The sequence below is a fragment of the Schistocerca cancellata genome, chromosome 5, assembly GCF_023864275.1.
Source record: "Schistocerca cancellata isolate TAMUIC-IGC-003103 chromosome 5, iqSchCanc2.1, whole genome shotgun sequence".
Taxonomy (NCBI): domain Eukaryota; kingdom Metazoa; phylum Arthropoda; class Insecta; order Orthoptera; family Acrididae; genus Schistocerca; species Schistocerca cancellata.
Window position 1 is genome coordinate 28251456 of NC_064630.1, and position 20283 is coordinate 28271738.

Here is a 20283-nt window from a genome sequence, read left to right on the forward strand (position 1 = left end):
ACCTTCTAGCAGCAGTTTATTGCTAGAGCAATGAAGGGCATACATTGCATACAAAATGCTATTTTCAAGAGGTGTCATGGTGCAGATGTGCGTAATTATAAGCCTATATCCTGATGTCAGTCTGTTGTAGAATTATGAAATGTGTTTAATGCTCAAATCCAACGACATTTTTGGGAAATGAAAATCTTCTCTGTAAAAATCAACATGAATTCTGCAAAGACAGATCTCTTGAAATACAGCTCACTGTTTTTGTCCATGAAAGCCAGAGTGCCATAGACATCAACTTCCATGATCCTTGACTTCAAGAAATGCATGTCGTTTAGTGAACAAAGAACAAATTAGAGCTAACACGCAGACTTACTGATCATTCTTTCCACGCGCCACTCGCGAATTGAACAGGGAAGGGGGAATCAGTGGTACCATAAGTACCCTCCGTCAAACAGTGTCAGTTGACTGGTGGAGCGCATACATAGGTGTTCAGAAATATGATTACCTTTCTCTTTATTCTCATCACTGTATCCCTTGCTGTTAACTTTCTACAAACATCTGTGGCTCCTATATATTTCAATGTCGCTCAGTTTTGCTCAAATCTGAAACTCCAACTTCCAGGTTTGTGCATGTCTGATGTCTGCATAAATTTTCGATCCTTGCGCTATAATCTATATGCGTAAATGTGCCGTATGCAGACAGATTGTTGCGTGTGGATCAGCCATATATCATAAATAAATAAGTAAATAATCCTTAACCCTTTCAGACCATATACGCACAATTGCGTGGATACGTTCTTTGGCAGTTTACTGCGACATGTTTAAAGTGCGATCGTTGAGACCTGGACCAAACAATAGTGCAAGTTTCAGAGAGTGTGCTACAGTTCATTTTAGTTAGTAGTTCCTTTCAGGTTCTCTGACAATGGCTGCCTTAAGCTGACGCCACAGAGGTATTGTTAATTTTTGTTATATTCTACTTGCTTTCAGAGAGCATAAAAATTTAGAAGTATAGTTGAATGATGAATGAATCAAATGCAGTCCATAAAAATTGTTTGTTCAACACTATTTCTACATTAGATGCTTCGATAATCAAAGTACCAGAACTGTGTGGGTTAGGCGTTTACTCCTTTTTTTTTTACCGATTTCAGTTGTTGAAGTTAATAGGTGTCCATCTTTCTAGATACTCTGACAGATGCAGAGATTGAATACCGTCTCGGTCAATCAGATGTGGAGAACATTGGTAGTGGTGACTACATTGTTGACGAATCTTGCATGCCATTACTTAAGAAGAAAATTGTTGAAAGTAGAACTTCATCTGATGACTCCAAGGAGCAGCCCCTACTTCAGAACCAGCAGGTAGAAAATTTAAATAAAACACAAGAGCAAACCCAAAATGAACAGGTACCACAGTGTGCACAACAACTGAATCTAAAGACAGCGAGAAAACATTTATGGAGGAAACGTCCTTCTTCTTCATAAGGCCCTCCAACATCTGACATTTTCCATGAATCGTCCTTGGCTCCTATGAAGCGCTTTCATACACACTTTCCTGCCAAATTTTTTGAGCTTGAATCCACATACACAAACATGTATCATTTATCTCAAACAGACTACGTTTTGGAAGTTACTTTGCAAAAAGTAAGAAAAAGTTTTTGGAGCACTCATTCTAATGGGCAATACCAAATACCCATCTACGAGAATGTATTGGCATCGTGGATTTCGCCTTCCATTAATAGCAGACGATATCACAAGGGATCATTTCTTTTCTGTACGATAGTCGTTGCATGTTGTTGATACAAATCGTTTTCCGGAAGGAAAAGGGAAGAATGATCTCTGGAAATTTCAACCTGCAATAGCGTTCATGAGGAATGCCTGTGTCAAATTGCCTCTCCTCAGTGGAGGCCATTACTCTATCGATGGGCAGATGATACCTTTTACTGGTCGTTCTCCCTTGAAGCAAATAAACCAAACAAACCACGCCCAAGAAGTTAGAAATGAGCAAGAGATTAGTCCTAGATTTTGAGATTTACTAGGGAAAATCAATGCCTCTGCCTGAAAGCAACTAAGGTCTAGGCCCTAATATTGTGGTTCGACTGATTCAGACACTAGAGAGAGATTCTTATCTGTTCTTTGACAGATATTTTATAACCATTCCACTGCTGGAAGCTCTGCGAGAAAAAGAAATGTATGGGACAGGAACAACCGTGCGTAATAGAATTAGAGATGTGCACCTGACTGAGGAGAAAAAATTGAAAAGAGGTGACATGGAAGAATTCTGCAGGGATGACAACAATGCTGTCGTCATTCAATGGCAAGACATAAAAGCAGTGGCATTAACGTCAAACTATTTTGGATGCAATTCAGTTACAAATCTAGAACGGTGTGCGGCGGCGCGGTTCTTTCCGTCCCTTTACGACGGACCTGCACCTACCTGTGAACATTGTCTCAGCAGATCATCAGTAGGGAAGCCGAGTGGAATCTACTGTACTTCGACGTGAACCAGGTTGCAATTAAAGTCACTAATCTACGTTTCGGGAGAAACACGAAATGAAATTTTGTCCTCAATTAATATATTCTGAAACTTAGGTGAACAAGTATCACTGCCAAGCCCATGCTAGTCTTAACACAGTAGCTCATAATCCCTTTCACTCACGTTAGCAAGTTTATGGTGTTGCATTTCACGAAAACGTAATAGCTACAAAAATACTGATTGTTTTTGATTGATAATGCTCGCCAAAAATTAAGTCTGTCGGTACCAAATGCGGTCACAGTTTTTAGCCACCGACCTGCTCAATACGCCACGCGGAATATATGTCTTTTCTCGTCACAAAATTCACTTAAAGATTCCGGAATTTCTACACATCCATCAGAATAATTATGCCGTCACTTTACCACACTTTTGATGTATGAAACACTACTAGATCCGGCAACTTATGTTTCCATCGAAACTACTACTACACACATCCGAACTGTTTCATGGCTAGGCTCCGACTCTTCGCTAGAATACTCTAAGTCTTCTCTACCAGAAGAGAAAAGGCGCGCGAAGAATATTGCTTTACCATTGATCAGTTTACTCAACAGCCAGTAGCAAAACAACATTCTCCCGCGTCAATCCGCGCTTTTCATCAACAACCAATCACAAAATAGTAAACCTAGCGACTGCACTTTTTACCAACGTAAGTATCTAATATGCTGAAATTTTGTTTATGCATAAAGTTATTTACTATTGTTATTTATACCTGAATTAACTTTCCCTTTACCATAAACTTACTTTACAAATCTATTCTACAGAAATCCCCTTTGTCCACATCCATACTTCTTCGAAATGTTCCCACACTAAATCCTACTACATAACTCGTTAAACAATTATCTTCATACTAACCTTCAACCACACTCACGCATCACTCATACTGCTAAAACACATTTATAACATTTTACATACACAAGAAGACATAATAACATTTTATGAAAATACCAGAACAGTTTATGAAAAACATTCTATTACTTTAGTGCACTCTAGTGGGCACAATCGAAACTAAAATCACAGTCCCCCTATCCAATATTGTCCTCTATCGTCTGATACATAAACTACGTGCGCGTCCAGTATCACATTACCATCTGTCACTGTCCAGCTCTGAGACACATCTCTCACTTAACCGCCTCCAAGGCAGGATCGTTATACGGCGCTATGCCTCAGGTGGAGCAGAAAAGAAAAAGTGTATGTCAACATTCCTTGTCCATCACTTGTTACAAAGTATAATATGAGCATGGGAGGAATTAACATTTGCGATCAGATGATGGAGGCTCACAGAACATTTAAACTGAACCCCTAATTCATCTCATAGACCTTGCTTGCATCAATTCCTGGACAGAATGTAAGGAAGTTTGTCATGTTGCTGGAGTACTTGCGAAGGATAAACTAGATCTTTTTGGGTCCAAACTTCCGGCAAAAAATTGTGATATAGACACTAATAATAATAATAATAATAATAATAATATTGGATTTTCCTGTATTCGCTAATTTCTTTAAGGAAGGCATTCTAATTTTATTGAGTTTCTACAAATAGTTTTCTCTCAGGCAGACGGCAACTTTTGGCTACCTACAATATGGCGCAGGATATGAATCAGCAGACACCAGAGCTCTACCTCCAGCACGGAACCATGTCAAATGCATATTCTAGGATCATTTCCAAAGTTAATATTGTTACTGCTTCGGTCGACAGACGCTTCTCAACAGACTAGCTGTGTACGAAGCGTACATCTTTGACTTCTGATCTCGACCATACTACTATATTTTATGGTCGTCGATTGCGTCACACGACGTGTTTATGTTGTTGTTGAACAGGTGTCTGTCAGAAGCATAAAGTTTTGTTCTGTTAGAGCAAAGATGATAACCGACTTAGCAGATGATTATGCATCATACTTTAAACTTGACGTAAATAAAGAGGCAAGTAAAGCGAAAACAGTGCCAATAAACGAGATCTTTTTCTCTCTCTCACACTCGTACCTTTATATTGGAACTATTAGAAGAAGACCTGATGCTGCTGGTTTACTGGAAGTAAAATTAAACGATTTTGGCGTGTGTTTTCAATAATTTGTTTCTATTAAAATATTTAAATAAAAGAGCTCCTAATATTTCCCAGCATAGCAGTTTAGAATTTGAATAGCAAAGTTTTAATTTGGATGTATTGCGATGCCAGCGTACGATATAAATACCTGTAAGTTATCGAGAAAATGCGGCAGAAACGTAGTAATGCACGCAACTGTGTTTCTCCGCATTTATATGCGAGACCTAATACATCATTCGCAGCAGGCGGCCGAATTTTACGACGAAGGAATATCCAAGCTCGTCCATTCCTACAATAAGTGCCTTAATTTAAATGGCAACTATTTAGAAAAGTAGTATTTAAGTGTGGCTTTCCTCTGTATATAATAAAATAAATTTCCAATACTTTATTTATTTTTAATTCCAAAACGTAATGTACTTTGTGGATAGCCCTCGTAGTATTCCAACATCTCTTTCTTTCCCGCAACATCAAGAAAAATTTTATGAGACATTTTTTCTTCTTTATATCCCAGCAGTTTCTTGCAGCTTTCATGTAAACCAAACTTATCAGATGCAGCTTTTAAGGTTTTAATTTCTTCACATTTGCATTGTAACTATTCATTTTTTACTTCACTAATCTCTGACGTTATAAGTTTCTGAATATTGTTGTAATTATTTAGATCTGTCTGGGCTCTGCTGTTTCAGTGTTCATCATCATGTCACCCATCTCTTGTTTTATATACCAGTTTATACTGAGTAGTGGTTATCATAATGTTTCTTGTCTCTTCCCATACTTTGGTACAATATTCTTGACCAGAGGTGTCACTGTAGTTACTATTTTACTGGTGATACACAAGGCCACTTCATTTCTGTGTTCAGACTGTTTGAGTTTTTCATGGGGTGTCTTTGCTGAAGTGGAGTTTTATCTTTAGAGAAACAATGAGTATACAATCAGATAGTATAAGTGGTCCAGGATAAGTGGATGAGCTTTACTGAAGTCACAAAACACTTGTTGATTAAAATGTATTCTACCTGATTATGATGTATAGTCATTGAGTTGGTAATTTGAATGAACTATTAGTGACCATGTTTTCTTCCAGAATTGCAGTTGTGATCATCTCCCTCACTAATACTCTCCTATACAAAAACGTCCAACTGGATCTTCAGATCTGCCATTTTCCAGTTTGGTGTTGAAGTCTCCCACTATTAATATCACTTTCATGGTGTTTTGTGAGGGTAGGCACTTCCTTGATTTGGTTGTAGAAAGAGTCTGCTTCTTGCTCATTTGTGTCGACAATTGGTGCATTCCCTTGAATGACGTTTAGATTCACTGTCATGACAATGAGCTTTAATAAGGAACTCTGTCAGAATATAACACAGAATTTATAACACTCTTGCAAATGCGCTGGGGAGAGTATAACGCCCACTCCTCTAATATGATTTTGGTACTGGTTCCCAGGATAAAATATTGTACCTAGCCAACAGTAGAACAATCTCCTCTATCAACCCACCATGTGACTGTTATACATAATATATCAATACTGACTCATCTCATTTCTTGGACCACATTTGCTAGCTTTCCTGCTTCATATATGCTTTGAACATTCCAACATTTGTATTCTTCAGCTTTAACATGTATCTGCTCAAAACTGTTCTCTCCCCCCACCACCAGAGATCTGATTGGGGAACTATTCAAAACTCCACAACATTTACAAGTGAATGTATCCATGTGGTTCTCTAGGACATGTTTGGATGGTATTCCATTGCCTTCCCCCCAAAATGTCAGCCCCTTCTAACATGGAGGCAGATGCTATTAGCAACTGCCCACTGTGGATCAGATGCTGCTGTGCTTGTTGGTCCAAGGGAAGTATTTGATTTCCCTCCTACCACGCAAATCTCTCTGCCTCGTGGGAACACGTCCTGTAGAGGTTACAGACTTTCTAAATCGCTTTCCCACAAATAACAAACAAGGGGGGAAAAGTCACCCCTGAAATTCAATCAAATCAACTACACTTCGTGAGTATAGTAGTTTCCTATGATCTATGAAAACACAACTTTATTTTAGTTTTTGTCATTTCATTTGAGAATTAGTAAACAATGTGATAGACACCCAAGATTCGAGCCTTAAGAAATGACCAGTCAATGTCACTTAACAAGACAAAACCATACGGAAAAATAAAAACTGACAAATTAATGGGATCTCAACAGGATTAGGTGGTTTTGGGCTAGAGATGTTCTTGTTATTAATCATTTCGATCATATTAAAAAGTTGAAAATATAAGTTCACAGTAGGAAAATTGAGATTTTCATGAGGGACATAAATATAAATATGGACTGCTCGAAAAAAAAAAAAAAGGGGGGGGCCTAAGAAAATTGTTATGATACAGTTACTGGCTCCACAACTTACATCTGAACTGTCACCTTCCCAACATAATGTCAACCCTCAGTTTAAAGAGAGGAAAAATGCCAACATTGCACTTACCAGTCATAACACAAATGGGCTAGTGTGTGTTATTGGACACACCCATCCCACTGAAATCTTGGTTGTGCTGACAAACTGTTCTGTATCATAGCCTGAGTTCTACATTAGGTTGGAAGATGGTAGTTTGGTTGAGAGTTGGTGAAGCTAACATGTGTAAAAGCCAAAAAAAGATCGTGCTAACAGCCTGACATGTAGCTTAGCGTAATGTTTACATTCACACTGTTTAATTGCACTTAACACACTCTTTCTCATAAAATCAAAAACTGCAAGGTAACATTAGGAAACATATATTAGATACTGGACATGTTCCCAGCAAATGTTTTGATGTACATTATGTACATATACTGTACATAAACTACAAAAAATGCAAGGGGGTGGGGAGGGAGGGGCTACTACGTAACTTTAATCAGGAACGACATTATCACCATCTTCAGTACACTCACCATTTCCACTGGATGCATATAGATCTACTAAACAATGTGTCTAATCCACCACCCACAAGAACTAAATAGCATATTGTAAACAACACACACAAATGACTGCTATAACTGAAATGTTGAAGTCACCATCTGTATAACATATGTCACGTTTCAAAGAATATACCATTGGCTCATATTGTCTGCTAGACCCTACATTTGTGGTGTATGCCAGGGAACACTAAAGAATCACATTTGTGTTTGAAATAGAAATTATATCAAGGTTAAACATCCTATTAGCACTTGAATTTGGCATTGAGTAGATGTTACGTAGAAGATGATATATTGAGATGAATTACTGTATCTAATCGAAAACCAACTAGCTCGTGTAGTTGTTAAGGAACTGTGTGTGATCATAAAGAAAAACAAGTGTTCATTTTTTGTAATTTCATACAAAGAGCATAATAGAGCAATACCTTTGTGCTAAATGTGAAATCTTTCCCCATTTATTTATGCTTATCATCACCATTTATCTTACAGTATTATAGACGAACAGTCGATAGTGGTTAAGGTTTCAAAAGAGGAGGCTGAAGTCCTATATGGATTTGTTGTCATGTTCTTACTCCCTGTGAAATCTGTACCATCAACCATTTCTGCCAAAGTAAGAAAACTATCAGATGAAATATTTGCATTAACACACACATGTATTCATAAAGTTCAGCACATGTTGGACAAAGCCAAAGAAGGAGTTAATGAGATGCATTAAGTTAGAAGATATATCCGCATGAGAATAACAGTGTGATTCTGTAGATGCCTATGACTGATGCAGGGAGAGAGAGAGAGAGACCAAATTCTTGTGTAAGACTGATTTGTTCTTCCTTGTGTCACGTCATTTTAACCAGTTTCTTCCTACTGATATTTGTAAGGATGCTGAAACATCACCTCTGAGGGGCCATACCCCCCCCCCCCCTCCCTCCACACACACAAAAACAAACCACAAACATACATTCGTCTTTCTCCAGTAGATTTCTTTTACAGAACGTTTACAGATAACTGTGAAATTTCTTGGGAAAATGGAAAGACACTTGCAACCTGCGAAATGAAATATTGCGGTTGCTCGTAACAACAAATTGACATCACTTTGTTACTCTGATCCCGATATAGATGTCTACACCATTCTTCTTACATATATTCAAATACTTTTTATATACTAGAAAAGATCCTTCAAACATTCTTAGATATGGACACAACACTATCTTCTGTAGAAATTTCAGTAAATAATATAAAAAGTGTTCAACTATGTAAGCATCAGCGAAGGTAACTAACAAGCATTTGCAGTACCAGAAAAGGCAATGTGTATAACTTGTAGAAGGGGTAGCTGATTAACATTGACTTCACTTATTGTTTGGCCATTTGTAGGCTCTCATTACACTGCTACGCACCATTTAACGTCTCATTAGATTTTTACACCACGGAAATTACTTCTTATGGAATTCAAACAGGGGTATAAAGTTATTTATATCAACGATTAGAATTGTGTGAATCATTCTCCCAAAAGCTGATTTTTTATTGTTCAACACAAACATATATATATACCTAAAAACAAAGACGATGTGACTTACCAAATGAAAGTGCTGGCAGGTCGACAGACACACAAACGAACACAAACATACACACAAAATTCAAGCTTTCGCAACAAACTGTTGCCTCATCAGGAAAGAGGGAAGGAGAGGGAAAGACGAAAGGATGTGGGTTTTAAGGGAGAGGGTAAGGAGTCATTCCAGTCCCGGGAGCGGAAAGACCCACCCTAAGGGGAAAAAAGGACGGGTATACACCCGCACACACACACACACATCCATCCACACATATATATGTGTGGATGGATGTGTGTGTGTGTGTGCGGGTGTATACCCGTCCTTTTTTCCCCTTAGGGTGGGTCTTTCCGCTCCCGGGACTGGAATGACTCCTTACCCTCTCCCTTAAAACCCACATCCTTTCGTCTTTCCCTCTCCTTCCCTCTTTCCTGATGAGGCAACAGTTTGTTGCGAAAGCTTGAATTTTGTGTGTATGTTTGTGTTCGTTTGTGTGTCTGTCGACCTGCCAGCACTTTCATTTGGTAAGTCACATCGTCTTTGTTTTTAGGTATATTTTTCCTTCGTGGAATGTTTCCTTCTATTATATATATATATATATATATATATATATATATATATATATATATATATATATATTTTGTCTTGTAAATGCAAAAACTATCAGGACAAGGAAGAGTTGTCTGCTTTAAGTTTAAGTAATGGCTATGCACTGTTCATGGTGTTTACTTTGTTAAACATATTTATCATTATATTCTGTTGATTTACTTTTTGAAAATTATTGTGCAATGTAAGTGAGACTGAAACAGTACTAAAAGTTGTGGGAACCATATGAATGCAGTGAAAGCTAATACTGGGTGAAGAGTAAGTTGAATTGAATTCTTAAGCAGCATAGTAATGTTTTGACTAAATTTTATGTTTGCTTTTTATCTGGACACTAAGATTTTTAAACATCTAGTTTCATTTAATTCAACCTTCAGTACAAAGTTCTACTGCCTGAAACCTACAAGCTATCATTGAATGGAGCTGCACAACATGATTCATTAAGGCTAAATGCTTATAACTGCATAATGATATGTTCATCTCTTTTTGCATTTTAACCAAACACATTTATTTTCATATAGTAGGTATGGTTATTATAATATTTGTGATAGATGAGATACCTGGTGATGCCCAGGTATATAATGCCCTAGACTTCATACATATGGAACTTATTTTAGACTTGTAAAGATTTATTGTATACAATGTTTTAAGTACTATGATTAGGGACATGGACAAGGAGCTTGTATGCTTCAGTAACACCAGAGTGAGCCACGTAGAGCTGGCCATATGAAAATCAACTCTCACCAATTTCTACACCCACAACATGTAGTGTCTGGCCTTTATGGTACTGGCACAAAATAAAGTCATCTGCAATTGTACACATTCAAAGCAAAATGGTCAATTGTTAGGAATAAGTCGGATTTGGGGTATAAAAATTCATTCACATGCACCACCTCTCACCTATCATCCTTCTGTGATGTTACATTGGAGAGAAGTAGGCTTAAGCCTCTGTGAGTGAAGGGCTCCGAGGAGCAAGATAATGCGTGACACTGTCAATCATATTTACGTCATGCCCCGTTTTCAGTAGGAGTTTCCAAAAAGCGTGTTAGATCCTCATGTTCTCAAGCTGCAACAAGTCTTGCCTCAGGATCTTCATTGGTTCCTTGAGACTGCATAGTCTTCAGTCTTTTAGCCCTTCTAGTGTGTTCAGAAAGATTTGACAATTTTGTAGGCATTTTTATTCTTAAACAAAATGTAATGAGCAGGTGCCCCGATCACAAAGCAAACTTAATAAATTTGTTTTTCCAAGCAACTTATGTAACTAAAACTTACCGAAAGAAGAAAAGCTATGTTGCTAAGTTTTTAATGCACAAAACGAAATCAGTTACTCTGTATATACAAGCCAAGTAAACTCGTTGTTAATTTGTGTTTGTAAAGATAACATTGTGATGCTTAATTCCTTCAGTGATGTACACTTCCAAAAATACATCTGTCACCGAGTTAAAAAAACGAACAGCACCCTTGGTTCTTTTGTGTTCTAATAAACTAACTCCACCATCTGTTGGTTCTTTGGTGTACAAGGCCATGATGATTAAACATCCAAAATACTAAGCTTAGCAGAATTTGCATAGAGCTACGAACCGTGATGTCTTTTTTTCTCCCTTGCTTTGGTTTTGATCAAATAAAGCCTATTCATTGCTACAAGCTATGCTCTCATGAAAAGTCATCTAGTAGTTTCGAGATTAATGTGCTCATACGTGACTGTTTTACAATTTTATTGTTTTATTATTAGTATAGATGTAGATTAATATCAAAATAAAATGTCACATAGCAAGTGTTACCTGTTGATTATGTGTCTTTCTGATTTTAGATATCTCCAGTAATGGAAACAATAGAAGATATGTTAACTCGCCTGGAAGAGTTTGAAAGCCTGATGGATATGGCAAGTTAAAATTAATTGTTTTTTGCAAAATATCCATATGATTTCATGACAGTAATTTCATTTCTGTCACTATAGTACGTGGACATTTTTAAAATAGTTCGCTGTCTATGAACAAACTAATTTACAGACTGGTAAAAAAATAATGACTACTTACAAGGAAAAAAAAGTATTGTGTAAACCGTACCAGAAATCGTGAAACATAGTCTTTTTTCTGTAGGTAGACAGGAAAAGTGTGAAATTAGTAGCACAGGGAGGAAGGTCACTCAAAACTCTGCACTAAGAGATGGCTGTGCAAGAAGTCCACTGACATGAAAATGAAAGCGCAGATGAGAGATGAACTCCTGTCAAGTAATAGAAAATTGCTGGGTCCAGGGCAGAAACTATTTCAGAATATTGCTTTAGTTATAAAACATTTAGAAACAGAGAATGGTTAAGAAACAAACTAAGTAGGAAGATCAGGGAAAGATAATTAATAAACAATTAATGCAAATGAAAAAACACTGATGTTAGTTCCACCTCAGTTCACCACCTGTCCCGTTTTCCAGTCTGTCGTGCCCATGACATTTGACATCTATGATGAAGGGTGGCTGCCAAATTCCACGATGTCTGGACACGGTTTTGCCACGTGTTGAAGACACTCACCAAAGCGCACGATAAGTCTTGTGCTTTCCAAAATGCTCATATCGAGCATCAGGGCCATGACAATCAGCCCTCGGCCAAACTCAGACAGAACGTGCACCTTAGCCATTCTACACATGGACAGCAAGCTCACTGATACTTCATGCTGCTTGTTTCAGAAACTAACATTAGAGAAATTAGCTATATAAAAGATTGCAAATTTGTTTCAATACTCGTGTAAGGTATAGCTTCTCATGTGGTGATTCAGCTTACCAAGAAGTAATAAGCTAACATATTAATCATATACAGCTGACGTTCCTGAGACATACTGAGTCTCACCTTTATCTATGATAATGATGTAGGCTGAAGCAGTGAATTAAAATTTGTACCAGCATCGGCATTTGAACCTCGGTCTCCTGCATACTAGGCAGATGCAGCAGCTGTTAAACCACACTGGCACTTCAAGTGCCACAGCTGCATACATTATCCTACGTCTTCCTTCTTAATACGAATTCCAACTATGCCTCAGACCATTGCTATTCCCCTTTTAAACTTGCATTAGTATTGCCGAAGGCTCTCCAATATTTTAATACCACCTTAGCTGTGAGCAAAATGCGGTTCACCCTGCCTGTACCTCAGGCATAGGTGACATATTACTCATTTACAGTTGTTTCTGATAAATACTGAGTCATTATTGTAGATAAATGTGAGACTCAATATGCCTCAGGAACATCAACTGTATATGATTAATATATAATCTGTGGCTAACGTACAGGCAGCATTAACCCCATGTTGCCCATTGTTAAGTTGCTATTCCAATATTGGAGAGCCTTGGCAATATTGATGTGAATTTTGAAGGGGAATATAATGGGCTGAAACGTGAGTTGGGATTCATATCAGGAAGGGAGATGTACTTGGGTAATCCATGTAGCTGTGGTAGCTGAAGTACCATTGTGGTGTGGATAGTAAGCAGGAGACATGGGTTCAAATCCCAGTGCTGCTACTGATTCTAATTCATTGCTAGGGTCTACAGCATTATCACAGTTAACACATTGTAACATGGGCCAGAACTTCATTGCTTGGTTGATAACTCAGGCTTTTGTAGACAGCACCCAACATTTATTTTCATATAAAACAAGCTACTGGCACATGAAATAAGTGTGGCATCATAAACCTGGAAGATGGTTAGTTCATCATGGGCTAAGACATGTAAGTCCTGAGAAGAAACCCTATTGCAGTCCAAGTCCAAGCAAGATTCCAGTGGCAGTGGATACAGGTAAAGTCAGAAGAGCAAAACAGATGCAAACTGGAGAATTGTACAGTTCATTATGAAGGGCACACTGGCGTCAGTGTAAGATGCACGCATATGTACACAACCCAGTACTCCGATATGTAAACAATACAGGCTGCAGCTGGCGTGCCATTGGGTCTGGCGGCCAGCTTACAGGGCACCTGGCCATAGTTTTCATACCAGGTGGCTTGCAGTAACTCTACCAGATGTCCTAGTAGTTAGATATATTTTCCATATTGGTATCTAGTAGGTTGACTAAACAAACCACCCCAAGTGATCATTTCAGTATTCAGCAGATGAAAATGTTCTACTAGCACATGTACTTTAAGTTAATGTATTTTGTTACAATGTTATTGCTATTTTATGTTTAGCGACTTTGTCTTCAACTAAAGTAGGTCGTGGTTTGATCCAAACAACTAATAACATTCTGAATAAAGGTCATAGGCTGAGGCAGCTCAGGACTTTGATAAAAGACTCCGCCTCCCTCATCTAAATATTGAAGCTGTGAGATGACAGACAGGACATGGCTAGACATGCACTGGTTTGATGGGTGCCACTATGTGGAGCAAGTCCCAACACAGGCAAGCATAATCTGTGAGGGGGTAGGTTGTGGAGCTGTCTGCTTGAGCAGCAGATGATGCTTGACCCTCCGCTATTGGTGAAATATATGCACCATGAAGTAAAGCCAGCAGTCACGTGGGCAGCAGGTAGTCAGTGAGGGTACAGTGAGTGTGTCTCCATGCTAGTGGCTGTTGCGGATATGAATATGGCATCAAGGTGCTGCCATGGCAGATATTCAGAGATATCATGCAAGCTAACATCCCAGAGATGTTTGGGCTCACATGCGGTTCTTCTTTGTCGAAATGTCTTGTCTCTAACTCGTCTAGGGGTTGAACCGCATGTGTCACATTTCACGCCCTAAATTAGACACTTGTGACCCTTTGGTTAAGTCATCTGGCTGATGGCAAGTTTGCGAAATTGTATGAAACATACAAAGTTAATATAACATATAATAACACTAATAATAATATCGGTAGCTAAATTAACGACGCATAAAGTATGTAGGCCACACAGTTGTGATTTGGTTAGAATAAAGTTTATTCAGAAAGCAAACTAATAACGTATTTAGAGTTACTGTTACACTTGAGCGCATTTATTTTACACAGTTCACTCATTCACAATCTCATTGTGAAATACAAGTCCAATACTCCACCTTGTTATCTACACGAAGAGTTAGAGTTCACACCAGGCGTGTGGCTGTTCACTGCTCAGAGGCTGAGTCCCGCGATACCATACAACATGAAATTTTCTAAGTCATTTTGCTTCCTAGCTACCTAAAGACTGACCATCCACTGAAGCCGAGTAACCCGCCAAAATTCTGTGTGGCTCAGCATTCCATCACCATCGTTTTGTGGGAACAAATCTGTTGAAATTCGAATTGGGTGTAGATAGCATCCAGAATCTATACTGAACACTTCCCCAGTGGAATTGATACAGACAGGTGTAAACTATACAGTAAACAATTGATTTACAGCGTTTGCAAGATGCTCATAAATTCTTCAATTATTCTGACACGTTATTCAAGTCCCACTAGAGACATGCATCTCATGACAGATTTACAATCGACTTCATCAACAAATTAATATTTTCTTTTAATTTAAATAACTCCCTTAGACTCAAAACTAACAACAAATATGAACAAATCTCATCCCTTGTTTAATTCCCTGCAGTGAAGCTGCGTACTCAAATTGTTACTCCATACAACAAGAAATTATTCCCCTAAAATATTCTCAAATAAGTAGATAAACATACATCTGTCTTCTTCAAAAAACTTAAGCCTAACATACACATACACATAAATAAATCCCTAATATACCCCCAAAAACCTAATTTATACACATACCAGGCACTGATTTTTGACTTGATACCATTCACCAAATAATCAAGTTCTCCAATCTCCTTGCACCCAGATGTGTGCCTAAACTAGCTCTCTGTAATTGCACAGACCTCGTGCCAAAAAAATTCTTATGCTATGAAGTAACAAATCAGCTACAATAAATCCTGAAATAAAACATTGCAAATTACCCCTCCAAATAATCTTATAATCTAATCACAGATACACTTATTTCTTAACCTACTTTCCCCTTCTCAATTTTGGCACATTTCTTAATCCTAGAAATTTTCCTGAAACAGGGTACTTGAGTCGGTAGGCATTAGGGAGCTGACATTCTATCACTACAGATGCCCCATAGTACAGCTCAAACAACTTTTTTATTTCTACATCCACTTCGCTGGACTTTTCTTTCCTATGTACTAGGTCTTTGTCTCCTATTTTGTATTTAATTGGTTTGTGCTGATATGGGATTTTACCACCTGCTCCCTCTCATTGGCCAACTCAGCTTGGCACTGCGGGAACTTCACAGTTTCTGCCAATACAAATTTTGCTTTGACTCCCGTCATCACCTCCGAGGGCGAATATCCAGTTGCGTTACTTTTCACGCTGTTTAGAACGTCCTCAAATGAATGTACGTATTCCACCGCTCAATTTCATAATCATCCCAAAATAATCCATTAAATGCTTCTTTTGCCCCAATTTCATTTTTTCTCCCTTCTAGACCTCTTGCTATCTTAAACTTCTCCCGAGTCCACAAATGAGACAATAACGATCGTAATCTTCTACCGCACCATCGCCAATCAGTTACAGTAAAATAACATTTCTCCTCAAGATATCATTCTGTCCAAATATCACTTTCTATATTAGAATCAAACTCTGTGTATTCTCCCTTAAAATTATCAACATTAGTAGCTACAATATAATTATCATGAAATAAAGCATTACTTTTTACTTCCACTTCATTAAAAACACCTTCACAAACAGCACTTTCAACAGCCGCCGATACATCATACAACTTGCTACATGAAACCTCATTTATCTCCATCGACAAATCACCAATACAAGAACTGTTCATAGTTTCACCATCCTCTGCCATTACATCACATAAATTGTAGCTATGGCTTCGTGCAATTTCAGAATCAACAGTACCATTAAATTCCACTGCATTTTGATTTAAACCTGAGCATTATACCTTTTCCTTTCCTACGTGCTCCTGCAGCACATTAATTTCAGATCGCACATCAAATTCAGATCCACATTCACTCTCAAACAAACATTCAAGATCCACAGTTCCATCCAGAATTTAGGGTTCACCTCCACTAGTAGAAAGATGCGCACAGATTTCTTCCTCTGAAGTATCAATTCCAGCAGCTTCAATTTTGGTAACTTCAGCACATAAAACATCATTACTACCTGAATGAGATTTTCACTCTGCAGTGGAGTGTGCGCTGATATGAAACTTCCTGGCAGATTAAAACTGTGTGCCCGAGTCTCGAACTCGGAACCTTTGCCTTTCGCGGGCAAGTGCTCTACCATCTGAGCTACCGAAGCACGACTCACACCCGGTACTCACAGCTTTACTTATGTCAGTATCTCGTCTCCTACCTTCCAGGTAGTAGCTGTGAGTACCGGGCGTGAGTTGTGCTTCGGTAGCTCAGATCGTAGAGCACTTGCCCGCGGAAGGGGAAGGTTCCGAGTTCGAGTCTCGGTCAGGCACACAGTTTTAATCCGCCAGGACTCACACCCGGTACTCACAGCTTTACTTCTGCCAGTATCTCGTCTCCAGGTAGGAGACGAGATACTGGCAGAAGTAAAGCTGAGTACCGGGCGTGAGTCCTGTAGGAGACGAGATACTGGCAGAAGTAAAGCTGTGAGTACCGGGCGTGAGTCGTGCTTCGGTAGCTCAGATGGTAGAGCACTTGCCCGCGAAAGGCAAAGGTTTCGAGTTCGAGTCTCGGTCGGGCACACAGTTTTAATCTGCCAGGAAGTTTCATCATTACTACCTTCCTTCAAAAATAATTCACCAATATCCACCAGCACAAACACAAATTCATCAACAGCTGATGAGACTAATGCTACGTCACCCATACTAACCTCCTTAACAAATTTCACTCTCACAATATCATCTGAAACATCATCACCTTCATCACTATAACCGTTACCGCTGGTTAGTACCTCTTTAGGATTTTCTATACCATCTAACTCCACCAAATTCAGCTCCACCTCAGCCTCCTCTTGACGCATAGAATCTTTCATTGTATTAACATTCACACTCTTTCATCTCACATTCATAAAACAGATCATTTAGCCCTAAATTGTCATCATCGCCTTTATCATTATCTTTCATTATCTTAGGATTACCTCTTATGTATGATCTGATTTGAAAATTTACCTATTTGATTCTCATCTCTTACTAATTTCTTTTCAAATTTATGACGCCTCTCTGCCGTTTTATTGACACCTATCACATTTCCATTTACTCGCATCCTATTCATTGCTGGTTTGTTTTGCCATCACCAGACCTGAGATGCAGCAAAACTTAGTTTTCCGATCTCCCATCACGCTGGTTCATTTCACCAGGTGCAGGTCCTTCAAACCTACGTTCTTGGTGTCGGTCCCTGTCTCGAAAGTATCCGTTCCCATTAATGCTTTGAAATTTATCATTGGATATGTTCCTGTTACCGTTTCCCTTTTCAAAACTGCTGTTTGCGTTCCGTTGATAACTTCCTGGATGTCTTTCATAGTAGTTACTCGGACTGTAGTTATGGTTTCCACTCTGAAAACCATTTGTCTGCTTATGTTGTGGTTTAATTTTCAACACCCATTCTAATTTTTCTACAAAGTCCAAAAATTTGTCGGTTGGATTGCTAGGACTGTGCAGTAGATCCCACTGCAAATTTTCTGGTAACCACCTTTTCAATATCGTAATTCCAGTAAGCAGTCCCAATGGATATTTCAAATGCATTAATCTCGCATGTTCACGTTTACAAAATTGTCACAACAACCCGTTCCCATATTTAAATATTGGCCCGTTCAGAAACTCATTTTTGACTCACATTTGCTTTGCTTCACTCCAGAAGCTGTTCACAAAACTGCTTTCAAATATTTCGTAGGTAGTGAACGAATCACTGTGTATATTTGCCCACGATTGTGGTTCACCTTCCAAATATATTTTCACGAATTTTATATTCACCTTGTCAGACATTCCCCTTATAAAACCATCCCTGCATGCTGTTAGAAAATTTACTGTGTGATATTTCCCGCCGTCTCCAAAACATTTGACAGTTCCCGTGTTCATCCACAGAACACTGATCACTGTAGGGATTTGATGTGCAGCTAAAGAATTTAGTTCGCTTTTTATTTCATTGATATGCTTTTTAACTTCACCATTTTCAATTTTAATGCCAGATGCTATTTGTTCCTTTATTTATCTACTTCTTTCTCCCCTTTACCTACTCAAGTATCCCAAGTTCATCAGAAAGTTTGCCCATTTCATCCCAAATGGTTTTTAATTTTCTGTCTATCAGTTCCTCGATTACACCAGCAATTTTACCTGCTTCGTCTTTCACAACCAAAGCTATTTCGGATTGAACCGAATCAATTTTTAAATTTATGTCACCCATATCGGCTTTAACAGATTCAATTTTGGATCCCAATCCTCTCATCATTTGCATTAATTGCGACATCATGTCTCTCCCAAATTCATCTCCGTTGCCTGATTTCAGACTATTTGTCCTACTAAACTCATCGCCGGTCATGCTCTCCCGCTCTGACTTCAGGCTAAGCGGCTCACTAGTATTTTCGACCCACACAAACTGGCCGACTCCTTAATATTAGTGATGTCTATTATTGGCTATTGAACTACAGAATCATACATAATCTTGGTATCAGAGCAGGTACTTAGCTTTGTCGTGCTGGATCCTTCTGCCATGGTATTGCTCCCAATGTTGCAGTTGAAGCCAACACTGAAGATCTCGTAGCCTCTGCTGTGGTTCTGCAACCGCCGCTGCATGACGAATCGCCATTGAAGATGCCACTGCTGACTGGAACCACGTGCTTTCAATATCACCTGTTCCTCTGCGTTGCTTTTTTATCGCTCCTTACCACTGCAAAAACTCTGTGCACACAACTGTTGCAAAATTTTTGTTTCACAGCCCCCACACAAATTGAGTAAACTGTCACAGACTTGGGACCTACATCACAGATGTCGTTAACTGTGAGAATTACAATTGTAATTTCACAACTATGAAAGAAGCCTAATATTCAGTCTTGAACTGATCTCACATGTAACTTTTGTGAGAGTCCCGTGCTATCGATGTTCAGATAGTACTTGTGGAAACACTTTCCAGAATTCAAATCCAGTTCTAAAACTTTTCAAAGTTCATATTCTGCAACTAACACTTTCCAAAATCCAATCCTATTCCAACACTTTGCAAGATTCTTATCCCTCAGTTAACACCTTTCAAATTCCTATCCCGGGCCAGCCCGCAATTGTGAGCTAACATCCCAAAGATGTTCAGGCCCACATGCAGTTCCTCTTCGTCGAAATGTCTTGGCTCAGACTTGTCTAGGTGTTGAACCACACGTGTCGCATTACAACCCTAAATTAGGCACTTGTGACCCTTTGGTTAAGTTTTCTGGTTGATGGCAAGTTCGCGAAATTGTACGAAACATACAAAGTTAATATAACATATAATAATATCGGTAGCTAAATTAATGACCCATAAAGGATGTAGGGCACACAGTTGTGATTTGGTTAGAATAAAGTTTATTCAGAAAGCAAACTAATTACAAAAGGGGTCATATTTAGAGTTACTGTTACACTCGAGCCCATTTCCATTTTACACAGTTCACTCATTCACAATCTCATCGCGAAATACAAGTCCAATAGTCCACCTTGTTATCTACACAAAGAGTTAGAGTTCACACCAGGCACATGGCTGTTCACTGCTCAGAGACTGAGTCCCGCGAT

General features: G+C 38.7%; 1 protein-coding gene across 2 annotated transcripts in view; it reads left to right on the forward strand.

Moving 5' to 3' along the window:
• The first annotated feature begins 4269 nt into the window (after nucleotides 1-4269).
• LOC126188255 (biogenesis of lysosome-related organelles complex 1 subunit 4) overlaps nucleotides 4270-20283 on the forward strand; it is a 50693-nt gene continuing 34679 nt past the window's right edge. For both annotated transcript variants that reach the window (XR_007537842.1, XM_049929821.1), the window contains exons 1-2: nucleotides 4270-4434; nucleotides 11437-11508. Coding sequence is in view for 1 of the 2 variants with exons in the window: in XM_049929821.1 (XP_049785778.1) it covers nucleotides 4285-4434; nucleotides 11437-11508 (222 nt within the window). In the remaining variant the exon portion in view is untranslated. The remainder of the gene's footprint in view (nucleotides 4435-11436; nucleotides 11509-20283) is intronic.